The 16,266-nt window shown below is 44.2% G+C and overlaps 1 protein-coding gene across 1 annotated transcript; it reads right to left on the minus strand.

Moving 5' to 3' along the window:
• Positions 1 to 1,390: 1,390 nt before the first annotated feature.
• LOC138673939 (E3 ubiquitin/ISG15 ligase TRIM25-like) lies at positions 1,391 to 3,769 on the minus strand. The gene has a single exon (XM_069761960.1). The coding sequence runs from the start codon at positions 3,767 to 3,769 to the stop codon at positions 2,165 to 2,167; it is 1,605 nt and encodes a 534-aa protein (XP_069618061.1). The 3' UTR covers positions 1,391 to 2,164.
• Positions 3,770 to 16,266: the final 12,497 nt, after the last annotated feature.

A 16,266-nucleotide genomic window follows, 5' to 3' on the forward strand; every position in this document is an offset into this window, starting at 1 on the left:
TAAAACACTTTATTCTGCATGTGTGTGTTTTATTACCCTTTCATAGGATTAGTAATGGTAGGTATGTTATTGACGTCTCTCCATTACTAAGTCGGCTTAATGTCACCTTACAAAAGGTGACATTAACCTTACAAAGGTGACATGTCACCTTACAAAAGGTGACATTAACCCCTTATTACCCCATATCCCACTGCTACACGGGAGTGGGAATAGAGAGGCCAAGTGCCAGAATTGGCACATCTGTAAGATGCACCATTTCTGGGGCAGCTGGGAGATGGTATTTGTAGCCGGGAGGGGGGGGGCAATATCCATGGCCCCTCTCTAGGCTATGAATATCAGCCCACAGCTGTCTGCGTAGCCTTTCTGACTATAAATTATAGGGGGACCCCACGTCATTTTTTTTTGGATCCCCCTATTTTTATGGCCAGTAAAGGCTAAATATACAGCTGCGGGCTGATATTCATAGCCTGGGAAGCTCCATAGGTATTAACCCCTTCCCAGGCAAGAAACACCGGTCCCCCAGTCGCTGGCTGCGCGGGAGCCCACGGCAATTTTTTTTAAATTAAACATATTGCGTTTAAGGCCGGGGTCAATACCCGGCACTGCCGCCGGCACTCGCTGCCGGAGCGTTCAGCTGCATAGAAATACATGCAGCCGCACACTCCTGTCCCGAGTGCCGGTGGCAGTGCCGGGTATTGAAGCGAGAGACTCGTATGAGTTTCTCGTAAGTGTGACCCCGACCTAGCGCAGATTTTGTGTGTGTCCTTATTTAAGGCCGGGATCACACATGCGAGAAACTCGGACGAGTGTCGCATCTTAATACCCGGCACTGCCGCCGTCATTCGGGAGCGGAGCGTGCGGCTGCATAGAAATACATGTAGCTGCACGCTCTGCTCCCGAGTGCCGGCGGCAGTGTCGGGTATTAAGATTCGAGACTCGTCCGAGTTTCTCGCATGTGTGATCCATCTATCGTATCCATCTATCATATCATCAATCTATCTATAGATGGATTATCTATCTTATCTATCGATTATCTATCATATTGATTATCTATCGTATCTATCATCTATCTATCTATGTATTATCTATCCATCTATCGTATCCATCTATCATATCTATCGATCTATCATATCCATCTATCGTATGTATTATCTATCTATCATCTATCGATATATCTATCTAGCTATCTAGATATATAGATAGATATATCGGTAGATTATAGATAGATACAACAGATATCTATTGTATGTATTTATTGTATCTATCTATCGATCATATCTATCTATTATCTATCTATCTAGCTGTGTGTGTAAACATTATTCTTCAATGGAGTACGTAAATGAAGAGGTTGGACAAGAAATGACATCACAATTCTTTTTTTCATATATATATCTCTATTTAGCTTACAAAAACACACACAAATCCGCATAAAAAGAAAACGCATGAAAAACGCATGGAACCTGCCATTGACCTCAGGTGCAGATTTGGTGCAGATTTTACCTGGGTCAAATCCTGAGCAAATCCTGATGCAATCCTAAGGGTATGTGCACACGTCCGGATTTTTAGCATTTTTTTTGCGGAATTTCGCTATAAAAACGCTATAAATCCGGTAAAAAAAAAGCTAACATTATGCATCCTATCTTTTAGAATGCATTCCGCATTTTTTGTCCATATGTTAGCGTTTTTTTTCGCAAAAAAAAATGCATTCCGCAAAATAAACGGACATGCTCATTCTTTTTGCAGATTTTTTGCGGATTTCCTATCCAAAAGGACATTCCGGAAAAAAAAAAAATCCGCAAAAAATCCGCGCAAAATCCGTGCAAAAAACGCGCAATTTCCGCGAGAAATCCGCGCAAAAAAAACGCGGATTTCTGGCAGAAATCTCAGGATTTTGTCAGGAAAAAATCCTGACGTGTGCACATACCCTGACTGTGTAAACATATCGTAAAGCTGGCAAGTCTTAGTATAGCTGCTTGAGGTCTAAAACGGAAAATGTTCCCCCTAGTGGTAAATATATATGTTTGTAAGAAAATATATAATATTTTTCATATAGAAATGTTTGCAAACAGTGCACACATTGCATTAATACATTTTAATTACTATTTTAAGCTTAATTTCACAAAAAAACAAACTACAAGAAAACTGGTGGGACCTTCTCTTTAAATTATGACGGTTTCTTCCAGTTTCTGCTTCTCCCTAATATCTTTATAGAACCTTCAAATACATATAATGCAGCATGGAGGGGCTCGGAGAAGGTGGCAGTGAAGGTGTGTAAGTGTCTGAAGGAGTCACACAGCTCATAAAAGGACAACTGCCCGGCCTCATAATCCAGACATATCCTGACTCTATCACTGGAGATAATATCAGGTAAATAGATCTCTTTACTGTCATGTATCACTGAATACTGATTATTATATCTCCACAAACACCAGGACTTGTTATTATATCCAATATCTGACTTCCACCCCCTCCTGTCTATACTGGGATAACACATCCCCACCCTCCAACACCCTGATCTCCTGGTCTCCACATCCCAGTAATGGCGTCCTGAGGTAAATCCTCTCCTGCTCATCACCTGATGATACTGGAATCTCTCCGCTGTGTCTGGACGTTTCTGATTCTCTCGTGTCCAGGTTGCAGTTTTCAGGTCGTCTGATATAAGGACATTATTAACAGCCGTGTTTATATCCAGTAATATGTCTGCCGGACTCACCACATAGATCCCGCTCCTTATACTTGATATCACGTCACATAATGTGTGTAATGTGTGTGAGATCACAGCCACATCCAGGTCATCTCCATCATGGGGCTGTTTATCATGTCCTCCTGTGTCCTCATCACCTCCCTCCTCCTCAGGATCACACAAGTCACCGGTGTCTGGTTCCTGTAAGACAGTCAGTAGATCCGTCATGTTACACAGCTCCTCAATGTGTCTCATCTTCCTGGACAGCTCATCCTTCTTTACTTCCAGCTGATGGATCCGAGCAGACAGTGACAGTGACTCTTCCTTCTCCTGCCTGGAGATCTCGCTCAGGACCTTCTTCTCTAGGTTGTCCACCCGTCTCCTGATGTCTGTGCACAGGGCAGTGACTCTCTCGGTTTCTCCAGCTGCTTTTTCTTGAGCTTTTCTCCTGCTCTTCTCCAGACTCTGCACTCTTTCCTCAGTCTCTTCTCTCTTTATGATCAGTTTCTGGAGAACATTTCTCAGTTTCCCCTTCTTCTTCTCTGAGGCCTCATCCAGCATCTCCACCCGATGTCCCCGATGTTCTCCGCCCAAACTGCAGAACACACAGATAGAAGCAGCGTCCTCAGTGCAGTAATATTCCAGGATCTTCTTATGGACAGAACATTTCCTTTTCTCCAGAGAAGTGCTGGGATCAGATAAGACGTGTTCTGGTGATTTGCTGTGAGATCTCAGGTGTTTATGACACAGAGAAGCCTCACAGCGAAGACAGGATCTAACAGCAGATACAGGAGAGTCCACACAGTAAGTGCAGCAGATCCCGGTGATCTCCTTTTGTTCTTGCTGAGAAATCAGGAAACGTTCAGCGACATTATGAAGATATAAGTTCCTCATCAGTGTCGGCCGCTCCTGAAACTCTTCTCTGCAGTCAGGACAGGAATAAACTCCAGACTCGTCCTGTGTATCCAGGACACGACCAATACAGACCCGGCAGAAGTTGTGTCCACATTTCAGCATTACAGGATCTGTATAAGGGCTCAGACAGATGGAGCAGAGCAGCTCTTCTCTCAGATCAATAGACGCCATGGCTGATGGAAGAAGAGAGATAATAAACTACAATTTAATATTTAGAAAGCAAAGTTTGGGTTCAGCTATGTAGACACAGGATACGGCAAAATAATAACAGGTATTCAGTCCTCTATATATGATGTATAAAAATGTACATGGCCGGTATCAGCACCCGGCGCACGCGGGCAAGTGCTGGGGCCCTGAGCAGGTGGAGGGCTCACTCACCATCGGGGTCACTGGCGTGCTATGGGGCCCGATCCCCCGAGGCTTGCTATGGGGCCCCGAAATTTGCGATACATCTCCCTGTTTCTGGGCTGCGGTGTCTTCCATCCTCTGACTGTGACGTTTCAGGTGAGAGGGCGCGATGATGTGTATAGTGTGCGCCCTCTGCCTGAACAGTCACGGCACAGAGAGCCAGAAGACGTCGAGGAGTCGGACAACGTCGAGAGGTGAATATTTTTTTTATTCTTTTTTTAACCCCTTTACCCCCAAAGGTGGTTTGCATGTTAATGACCAGGCCAATTTTTACAATTCTGACCACTGTCCCTTTATGAGGTAATAATTCTGGAATGTTTCATAGATCCTGGTGATTCTGACATTGTTTTCTCGTGACATATTGTACTTCATGATAGTGGTAAAATTTCCTTAATGTGACTTGCAATTATTTGTGGGGAAAAAACTGAAATTTGACGAAAATTTTGAAAATAATTTCGTAATTTTCCAACTTTGAATTTTCATACCCTTAAATCACAGAGATATGTCACACAAAATACTTAATTAGGCCAGTTTCACACGTCAGTGGCTCCGATACGTAAGGTGACAGTTTCCTCACGTACCGGAGCCACTGACACACGTAGACACTTAAAAATCAATGCATCTTTTCAGATGTCATTGATTTTTTGCGGACCGTGTCTCCGTGTGCCAAACACGGAGACATGTCAGTGTTCGTGGGAGCTCACGGATTACACGTACCCATTAAAGTCAATGGGTCCGTGTAAAACACGTACCGCACACGGACATTGTCCGTGTGCCGTGCAGGAGACAGCGCTACATTAAGCGCTGTCGCCCCCACTAGTGCTGAAGCCCCATTCATATGTTCCCTGCAGCAGCGTTTGCTGCAGGGAAGATATGAATATTAGTGTTTAAAATGCAGATCCCCCCCCGCTGTGATTAAAATACTCACCTAGCTTCCGGATCCCTCGCCGCAGCGTCCTCTTCTGGCCGCATCGTCTTCTGTATGCGGTCACGTGGGGCCGCCGATTACAATCATGAATATGCTGCTCCACCTCCCAAAGGGGTGGAGCCGCATATTCAGTACTGTAAATGAGCGCCCCCACATGACCGCATACAGGAGACGATGCGGCCATGAGAGGACGCTGCGGCGAGGGATCCGGAAGCTAGGCGAGTATTTTAATCACAGCGGGGGGATCTGGATCTGCATTTTAAACACTAATATTCATATCTTCCCTGCAGCAAACGCTGCTGCAGGGAACATATGAATGGGGCTTCAGCACGATGCCGGGGACAGCGCTAAACTTTAGCGCTGTCTCCGGCATGGTGCGTGTGGTACCCAGTGGGCACACGGGCGGCACACGTGTGCCACACTGATGTGCCACAGAAACGCACCGGCACACGGACACGGATAATTCCGGTACCGATTTTTCCGGTACCGGAATTATCTGGACGTGTGAGACTGGCCTTAGTAACATTTCCCACATGTCTACTTTACATCAGCACAATTTTAGAACCCCTTTTTTTTGTTAGGGAGTTAAAAGGGTTAAAAGTTGACAAACGATTTCTCATTTTTACAACACCATTTCTTAGGGACCACCTCACATTTGTATTCACTTTGAGGGGTCTATATGAAAGAAAATACAAAGTAAGTGACACCATTCTAAAAACTACACCCCTCAAGGTGCTCAAAACCACATTCAAGAAGTCTATTAACCCTTCAGGTTCTTCACAGGAATCTTTGGAATGTTTAAAAAAATTAACATTTAACTTTTTTTCACAAAATATTACTTCAGATCCAATTTGTTTTATTTTACCAAGGGTGACAGGAGAAATTGGACCCCAACAGTTGTACAATTTGTCCTGAGAACGCTGATACCCCATATGTGGGCGTAAACCACTGTTTGGGCGCATGGCAGAGCTCGGAAGGGAAGGAGCGTCTTTTGACTTTTCACTGCAAAATTGGCTGAAATTGAGATCGGACTCCATGTCAAGTTTGGAGAGCCCCTGATGTGCCTAAACAGTGGAAACCCCCCACAATTGATACCATTTTGGAAAGTAGACCCTCTAAAGAACTTATCTAGATGTGTGGTGAGCACTTTGAATCCTCAAGTGCTTCATAGAAATTTATAATGTGGAGCCGTAAAAATAAAAAAATCATTTTTCACAAAAATGATTTTTTGCCCCCAATTTTTAATTTTCCCAAAGGGTAACAGGAGAAATTGGACTCCAAAAATTGTTGCGCAATTTGTCCTGAGTACGTTGATGCCTCATATGTGGGGGTAAACCACTGTTTGGGCACACGACAGACCTCGGAAGGTAAGGAGCGCTGTTTGACTTTTCAATGCAAAATTGGCTGGAATTGAGATCGGACACCATGTCACGTTTGGAGAGCCCCTGATGTGCCTCAACAGTGGAATTCTCCGCATTCTAACTCCAAGGCTAACCCCAACACACCCTTAACCCTAATCCCAACCCTAACCACAACCCTAGCCACACCCCTAACACCAACACACCCCTAACCTCAACCATAACCCTAACCAAACCTCTAACCCTGACATACCCCTTACCATAATTCCAACCCTAACCCTAATACCAACTATAAACGTAATCCTAATGCTAATCCAAACCCTAGCTTTAGCCCCAACCCTAACCCTAACTTTAGCCTTAACCCTAATGGGAAAATGGAAATTAATACTTTTTTTTATTTTAATATTTTTCCCTAACTAAGGGGGTGATAAAGGGGGGGTTTGATTTACTATTTATAACGGGTTTTAATGTTTGGCAGCTGTCACACGCTAAAAGATGCTTTTTATTGCAAAAAATAGTTTTTGCATCACCACATTTTGAGAGCTATAATTTTTCCACATTTTGGCCCACAGAGTCATGTGAGATTTTGGTTTTTTTTTGCGGGACGAGTTGACGTTTTTATTGCTACCATTTTCGCGCACATGACATTTTTTGATCGCTTTTTATTACGATTTTTGGGAGGCAGAATGAACAAAAACCAGCAATTCATGAATTTCTTTTGGGGGAGGCGTTTATATCATTCCGCGTGTGGTAAAATTGATAAAGCAGTTTTAATATTCGGGTCAGTGCGATTACAGCGATACCTCATTTATATCATTTTTTTATGTTTTGGCGCTTTTATACAATGAAAACTATTTTATATTAAAAAATATTTTTGCATCGCTTTATTCTAAAAGCTATAACTTTTATTTATTCACTGATGACGCTGTATGGCAGCTCACTTTTTGCAGGACAAGATGACGTTTTCAGCGGTTCTATGTTTATTTATATCTGTCTTTTTGATCCCGTGTTATTCCACTTTTTGTTCGGGGGTATGATGATAAAACGTTGTTTTTTTAATATGGGGTTCACTAAAGGGGTTAACTAGTGGGAGAGTTTTATAGATCAGGTCGTTACGGACGCGGCGATACTAAATATGTGTACTTTTATTGTTTTCTTTTATTTACATAAAGAAATGTATTTATTGGAAAAAAAATGTTTCTTTACTTAGGAATTAAAAAATATATATTATTACCGCATCTTACCTAAACGCACCATGTGTGGTCCAGTCGTGCACTACCTGACCGTCTCTATGCTTTAATGGATTAATATCGGGTGTAATAAAGATTTGTTCATTATTTTAAATAGAGGTCTCCAGTTTTTTTGATCGGATGATTTAAATAGGAAAGAACCTGGACATGTTTGGTGTCTGCGAACTCGTAATGACCTGGAGAACGGTAACGGCAGCTCAGTTTTAGGATTTAGGGAACACGGTAAAAAAATAAAAATTGTGGAATTGCACTTTTTTTTTGCAATTTGACAGCACTTGGATTTTTTTTCCTGTTTTCCAGCACACTATACAGTAAAATAAATGGCGTCGTTCAAAAGTACAACTCGTCCCGCTAAGAAATAAACCCCTCACACGGCCATATTGATGGAAGTTAAAAAAAACAAACACGGAAGGCGTGTGTGCTTTTCTGTCTTGACTTTTTCTATATACTGTGGATGCTCCATCCGGATTTATATTATGTTCATTACAATTAGAAGTTTGAAATGTTCCTATAAAAAGTTGTAAAAGAAACTCGGAAAAAACAAATAAATATGAATAAAAGTTGAAGAATCTGAATGTATCAACAGAAGAACTTCCATAAATAAGATTCTGGACTCGCACACGGCTCCTTAATGCTCGTCCTACGGACGTTTCCCACTCATCTAGCTGATTTTTTTGCCCTTATTTGAGCAGCTCTTACCTTGGTTCCTGCTTTTCCTCTGCCGGCTGCTAGTGATGTGGAGGAGACTTGGAGCAGTGTGAGCAAGTGAGGAATGGTTGGCAATGCTTTGTTGTGACCGGGCTCCTCCCACATAAACACATACATACTGTGATTGGCTGCTCAGTGTAGTGAGTGCACTGCACACGTGATCTGTGATTGGCTGCTCAGTGTAGTGGGTAAACATGGCCTCTAACAAGGCCATACTTTTAACCCCTTAAGTCATGGAATGCTACCTTTTTTTTAACTTTGACTTTGTCAGCGGGAAAATAAAAAATATTGCTTGGGCTTGTGTTGTTTTTTTATTTTATTGGGGTGAAAAAATTGAGAAATTTATAGCAAAAAAATTACTTGCGTTGCAATTTTCCAAAACATCTGAGACAAATATATATTAAATGTCGGGGCACATATGATGCTTTGATTTCGTAATATCCAATTTGCCTCTTCGCCTGCAGTGAGCAACCCCCAACCTCCGCGGCAACATAGGCATACTACCAGGCTAAAAAATAGGGTCAGTACCCCAGGTGTCCTTGTATGCGATATGTCTAGATGACAAACTAGACCCAATTACACCTTGCTCTGAGCAACCAATACCCCTGATCCCAACTATTCAAAATATAGATTTATGTCCATTCAGTGTCTCCATAATTATGGCTCATTAGGAAAAAACTCTTTTTTTTTTATAAGGAAAAATGGGGTTAAATATTAATGAGAACCAACTAGGAAAAAACCCTAAAAAAAATAAACTTTTAAGTTAATTGCAGAAAAAAGATATGTGAGTATATACAAAGCTCTTTAAAAAAAAAGGGACTAAAAATGGGTTAATTGTAATATCAGGAACAATAATACACAAAAGTTGGAAGAGAGAGAGAGATTCCCAGACTGGAAAAATTTGCTAAATTAAATGAATAGAAATTCTCCCACGCATGCTCAGTTTCAAAAGACGGAATCCATCGCTGGATTCCTGCTTTTGACGGTCAGCGACGGATCCTGCGCCCATAGGCTTCCATTATAGCAAACGACGGTCAGTGACGGATCCTGCGCCCATAGGCTTCCATTATAGCAAACGACGGTCAGCGGCGGATCCTGCACCCATAGGCTTCCATTATAGCAAACGACGGTCAGCAACGGATCCTGCGCCCATAGGCTTACATTATAGCAAACGACGGTCAGCGGCGGATCCTGCACCCATAGGCTTCCATTATAGCAAACGACGGTCAGCAACGGATCCTGCGCCCATAGGCTTCCATTATAGCAAACGAAGGTCAGCGACGGATCCTGCGCCCATAGGCTTCCATTATAGCAAACGACAGTCAGCGACGGATCCTGCGCCCATAGGCTTCCATTATAGCAAATGACAGTCAGTGACGGATCCTGCGCCCATAGGCTTCCATTATAGCAAACGACGGTCAGCTACGGATCCTGCGCCCATAGGCTTCCATTACAGCAAACGACAGTCAGCGACGGATCCTGCACCCATAGGCTTCCATTATAGCAAATGACAGTCAGTGATGGATCCTGCGCCCATAGGCTTCCATTATAGCAAATGACGGTCAGTGATGGATCCTGCGCCCATAAGCTTCCATTATAGCAAACGACGGTCAGCAATGGATCCTGCACCCATAGGCTTCCATTATAGCAAACGACGGTCAGCGACGGATCCTGCGCCCATAGGCTTCCATTATAGCAAACGACGGTCAGCCACAGATCCTGCGCCCATAGGCTTCCAATATAGCAAACGATGGTCATTGATGGATCCTGCGCCCATAGGTTTCCATTATAGGAAACGACGGTCAGCAATGGATCCTGCGACCATAGGCTTCCATCATAGCCAACGATGGACGGCACAGAATCTGTCGCTGTCAGACTTTGACGTACAGAAAAAAACGTTGCTATGTCCTTTTTCGGATGAAACGGGAGGCCATCTGTCACAATCCATCGCTAATACAAGTCTACGAGGAAAAAAAGGATCCAGCAGCAACATTTACTGAATCTGTTTTTTCTAAACATGACGGATTGTGGCTGATGACAAAAAAACGAATGTGTGAAAGAGGCCAAAGGAGGACAGATAACAGCTTTACCACCGTGGATGTGCAGCGCTGGGGGCTGGTGACACTGCAATGTCACGGTGACAAAAAAAAAACGTAATTCTGGCGTTTTGACTTTTTTTTTCTCACTACTCTGTTTAGTGATGAGGTTAATCTTTCATTATTAATAGATTGAGCGATTCTGAGCACGGCGATACCAAATGATTTTTTTTTATTGTTTTATTTTCAACTGGGCAAATGAGGGGTGATTTGAACTTTTATATTTTTTTATATCTTTAAAAACTTTAAATAAACAGTCGCTCAAATAACACATAGAGTAAAATAAATACATGTGCACCAAAACCAAGCAGCAATCAGCCCGTGTTTCCATTTCCAATCTCTCTCTTCCCCAAGGTTCCATCATCTTTTATATGTTAAATTGCCCATTGAACCTTATGTAAAGGCTGTGATCTCCCATGGTGTGTGTGCTGGAGACTTAACAGCTCCCAACTTACATAGAATTAACATATACAGGATAACATCTAATTATCTGACCTCATCTTTGAATATCCAAGAAGTTCTAGTTCTCCTCCTCTCAGAAGAAGAGACAATTTGCATCTTTGAATATCAAAAGGCTCCTTTGTTAGAATGTAAGTGTCAAGATTGTAATAAAAAACCTGTTATTGGCCGTCCCTGGTTGAAGACACCAGTAGGACTGCAAGCTTATATACTGAAATGATTGGAACATATCGATAATTAGTATTGATTAATTGGAGTGTTGAAACCAATAAAATAACTGTTACTGTACAGTTATGTAATTGCTGTGTGGTGGTGATGGTGGTGGACATTGTGGATTGTTTTTACTTTATTGTAGTAATTTTGATAATATTGGTCTTTGCATTGTGTGTTATTAGTTAGCAGCAGTGGTATACTGTAATGATATATGTATAGATGCCATTTTAAATGGCTGTAGGGGGGTTTATATGGAGAGACATACACTTTTAGGCTTAGGCCCCTGATTTTAGGACCCTAGCAACGCCCCTGCCATACGGTGTGTTTACATGTCTGTGTTTCTGGAGGTGTATGTACAGTATGTTTCTAAGTAAGCTCAGTTATGGCACCATATCTAAGCAGTTAGATTGGTTCTGGTACTGTATCGATGTAGTAATCTAGATTCTGGTGCCATATGTATGCCGTAAGCTTGGCTCTGTTTCCGTATCTTGTAGTAGACATAGAAAGCTCTGGACTGCTACGACCCATGACCGTTTGCTCCCATTAAGTGAACACACAACAGTTGTCAAAACTTTTAAAACTTTATTGGGAAATATATTCATACCATTTCCATCTTTTCCTTTGGGTAAATATTTTGGTCGCAGCTTAAAACAGGCACTATCTGCCAACAAATGGGGTGTAGGGAGATTACTGCCATCCGGTCTCCCGGGCAGGTATCTTCACCACCAACAAAACTCCACCCTTCCGCAGCTGCAACTGAATCAACATCTAACAAAAGGGGAGGGAGGGCGGGAAACAGGTCTGGGTCCTGGGACGGATGTGGCTTCAGCGCTTCCCGGCGCCAAGAGCAGGGGATAAGCCACGCCCCCTCCCAGGGAGTTAACCCCATATTCCTTTTGGCTTCACTTAAAGGGAGATCTCCGAATACCAGAGTGGGGGGGGAGGCGCAGCAGTCAGGGGACAGCGGCATAAGCCGCAGTGTCCCTAAGACTGCTACGACCCAAGAACGTTTGCTCCCATTAAGTGAACACACAACAGTTGTCAAAACTTTTAAAACTTTATTGGGAAATATATTCATACCATTTCCATCTTTTCCTTTGGGTAAATATTTTGGTCGCAGCTTAAAACAGGCACTATCTGCCAACAAATGGGGTGTAGGGAGATTACTGCCATCCGGTCTCCCGGGCAGGTATCTTCACCACCAACAAAACTCCACCCTTCCGCCAAGGAGGAGCGAATCTAGAGAGCTACGACCCCCCCAAAGAATGCATCGCCTGAACCACCCCTTCTCTAATACCATTGAGGAAGATGTCTAAGCCCGCCTCGTTCAAATGGACTCCGTCTGGAAGCAGAAAACCGGAATTGTCCCCTTCCAGCCGATGGTGCCGAAAAACTACACCATTCTTAAACCTTACGAATCGTGATATCCTCTGATTTAGCGTGCGTCTGGACCTCTCCATAGCATTCAATTCTCTGGCACCCCGCCAAACCAGCCTTGGGATTATTTCGGACCAAACTAGACGCATCAACGGGAAGAAACTCGGGAACTTGTCCATGTCCGATGTGATCAGCGTAAGCAGTTCAGCCAGCGGGAACGAAGCCAGGTCATTTCCTCTGGCATGGATAACCACAATGGTGGGGGATGAAGCCACCCGTGAAATGTGCACAATCTCCGGAAGAACTTGGGACCACATCATGCCTCTCAAGCCACGCCATATCACGTTGACATCGTTGAATCCCAAAGATCGCCCTCCTGGGCACAACTCGGCGCGTCGTGCAGCCCAGTAAATGTACGAGTGGTCCACTATCCAGACGCTGGGATGCACCCCATCTAGGAATAAAAATGTACAGTTAGCCAACAACCAATAACCCGACAACCCCAGGAAGTTCCCCAACGAAATGCCCAACCTGTTCCCGGATATAATAGTACCGAGAACGACCAACTTTATAACAATAAATCAGGCCTGATGTATCTAGTAAAACAGCGGGATCTCCATCTACCCACCCTTTGAATTTCTGATTCAAATAAACCCGCTCTAGATGCTTCTGTTGCTGCACCTATCCGGAATGAGTGAGTCCCAAATTCTGCTGCGGGCAATCCCAATAGTGACAACGTTCGTCTCAATATAGCTAAGAATTGGCCCGACACTAGGGGAAGCCCATTCTCATGAATGAAAAATTGGGAACCATCCTTTCTAAATCGCATGTAATTCCTAGTTAAAATTAATGGGCAAATACCCTTGTTGATGGCAAATATTGGGAACCAAGTACCCCTGCCATCCTGATCAGTTTTGGATTTGCATATTCTGATTCTTAAACCATCGTCGCAAATTAGTATGTCTTCTCGCCTAAGGCCACCAGGTTTATTCAGGGCAGTAGGAACAATCTCACTGACCCGCATGGCCCCAAAGAATGCTATGCCAAAAGCCGCCGATGTTAGCGCAGCTTCGTATTTAGAATCACAAACAGATTCCGCAGCTTTAACCAGGCTCACTAGCAATTCAAAGGAGATAGGACGCCTGTTATCACCGTGTTTGTCCGTTCGTCGCCAACGCTTCAGTAGCTGACTCACTAGGAAGTGTTTCGTGGAATCTGGCCAACCTCGTAGCTTGAAATGGAACGCTAACGCCGATACGCGGTTACGCGCCACTGAACCAGACACTCCCATGGCATGCATTTTTGATAGAAATGCCATTGTCACCTGCATTCGAGCATCCTCCGAAGACCCCACTGGTTTGCCGTCTGCTAAAAGACACCACTCCTCCCACGCCTTACCATAGGCTTTCCAAGTCAACGGGGCTATCGATGAGTGTATTAATGGCATCAGGTTCCCAGGACATCCCAGATCGAATGTGGGCAATCCACCTCCTCCAAGGGTTCCTGCAGGCGCCGTCCCAGTAAATCCTGCGAGTAAGACCCAGTTAATAAACCATAAACATTCTCATTGCTGATGGTTAGTGCATACGCTTTGAACCAAACATTAAACGTTAAGCATTTTAATACTATGAACCTAATCAGGTCTAAAACCAGCGGTGAAGGAGACGCTAGATAGTTGATGGCATGCGCCCCGCCAACGGTTTCGAGTTGTAAACGAATACGCTTGTTGGCCAATTGTGAACCCCAGACTTCCAGGCAACTGCCACAGGAAGAAGGTCGATCAAAGTAGGATCTTCGTTCCACTTCCTGGAAATCCAGAAAGCAGGCCAATTCGAAGTACACAATTTGTCACCAAAGCGAACGCTGAAACCCGTGTGACTAGATGATGCAAAAAACAAGCCCATGTCCACGTTAGAGCATTCTGACTCCTGAAAGCAAGTCCTACCATTGTAACTGCTGAGGAACAGCTTCCATGTGTTTAAATCAGAACGTAGCTGTGCTGTAATCCTGATTCTATGATGTCTTTGACTCACCCCTCTCGTGGCTAACATCAATCTGCGCGAGAAGATCCTGCCCGTTGGCATGACCCTGCAGGCAAAATTTAAGGAGCCAAGCAGAGATTGCAATTGAGTTAATGTGACCTTACCAACTGAGATACACCCACTGATGAGATCCAGCAGCTTGTCAATTTTTTCCTTTGGCAACCTAAATTCCATAGCGACCGAGTCGATTTCGATCCCGGGGAATGTGATCACTGATACTGGTCCTATCGTCTTCTCTGAGGAAAGTGGGACCCCAAAATGTGCCATGGTATCTTTGAATTGGGCAAGGGCTGTGGCACATACGTCTGAGCCCGCTGGCCCGACTATCAAAAAGTCATCAAGATAATGCGTGATGGCGGTTAGCCGGGTAATCTTGCGAGCAACCCATTCTAAAAACGTGCTAAATAACTCAAAATAAAAACAGGAAATTGAACACCCCATGGGAAGACATGTGTCGTAATAGTATAGATCCTCAAATTTAGCCCCAAGTAAGTGGTGACAATCCGGGTGTACCGGGAGCAGCCGAAAAGCAGATTCTATGTCCGATTTGGCCATAAGGGCCCCCGGGCCAGCATTTCTGATGAGGTCAACTGCTTTGTCAAATGAAATATAGGTGACGGCTGTTTCGTCACTGGGTATTCCATCGTTGACAGACATACCCTTGGGGTATGAAAGATGATGAATTAATCGGTATTTACCTGCTTCTTTTTTGGGGACTATACCCAGAGAGAGGGGAGAATTGAAAGGACCACGAAAACGACCCAACCTGATTTCCTTCCCCAGCTTCTCTGCTAATACGTTGGGTAATTCCTTTGCTGATTGTAAGTTAGGGGCTGATTGTGGTTCTGGTGACCAAATAAACGGGATGAAAAAAACCAAAGGAGAAACCGACACGCAGCTGGGCCGCGGCCGACTTATTGGGGTATTTGTCCAGCCATGGCCCCATTCTTTTTACGCTCACCGGCGTCGCTAACCTCACCTGTAGAGGGGTTTTTCCCGGAGATAGCTTTTTGGGGCGGACGTGTGCATTTTGCCACTGGGTAGGGGCCTCCGCATGATGAACACTCATGTCTATATTTGCAGAGCCCATAGAACTTATAGTGCCCTTCATTAAATAACCAGCACGAACCTGGTCTACGAATGGCTGTTGCTGCCGCTTTGTTATTGGACCCGGCAGCGGGCCCGTGAAAGGATTGGGTTGTTCTCTGAGCCATCATCAAGCGGAGCCACGAATCCGTGGCTTTCATACCCCAGCCCAATTGAGGATTGGCGGCCAATCGACGGCGGAAATCTTCATCATATTTCCACCATGCCGATCCCCCATGTGCCTTATAGGAATTGTAAATGCTATCTAAGTATATAAATAGCTCGGAGCACCTTTCGGGGTGCCTTTCCATCATAACGCATCCCAGAACCGCAAAAGCTTTCAACCAGTTATTAATGGTTTTTGCAACTTTTGGCTTGCGTTCATATGTTTTATCACCCAACCGCCTCTCTCTATCAACCGAGTGCTGATCCGTGGAAACCAGAGACCATATGTCAATGAAATCATTGGCCCAAATTTGTTCCTTAATGGCGCTATCCAAGTGGGCCCCTAAAGGAGGGACCCCACAGAATAGGCCATCTTTATACACATCCGGGCTGGGAGGAGGGGGCTGCCTGGACAATCCCGCTGGTTGTAGCAATTTTGGATTGACATAAATCCTGTTTCCTGTGTTTGTATTGGCTACTGTATCTGAAAGGTTGGTGTTGGCTCTCTCCCCTCCCCATGCCCCGATAAAGGGGTACTCACCAGACGGTGCACCGGTATCCGGACAGCTTGCTTCCCG

Source organism: Ranitomeya imitator, chromosome 4 (assembly GCF_032444005.1).
Source record: "Ranitomeya imitator isolate aRanImi1 chromosome 4, aRanImi1.pri, whole genome shotgun sequence".
Classification (NCBI taxonomy): Eukaryota; Metazoa; Chordata; class Amphibia; order Anura; family Dendrobatidae; genus Ranitomeya; species Ranitomeya imitator.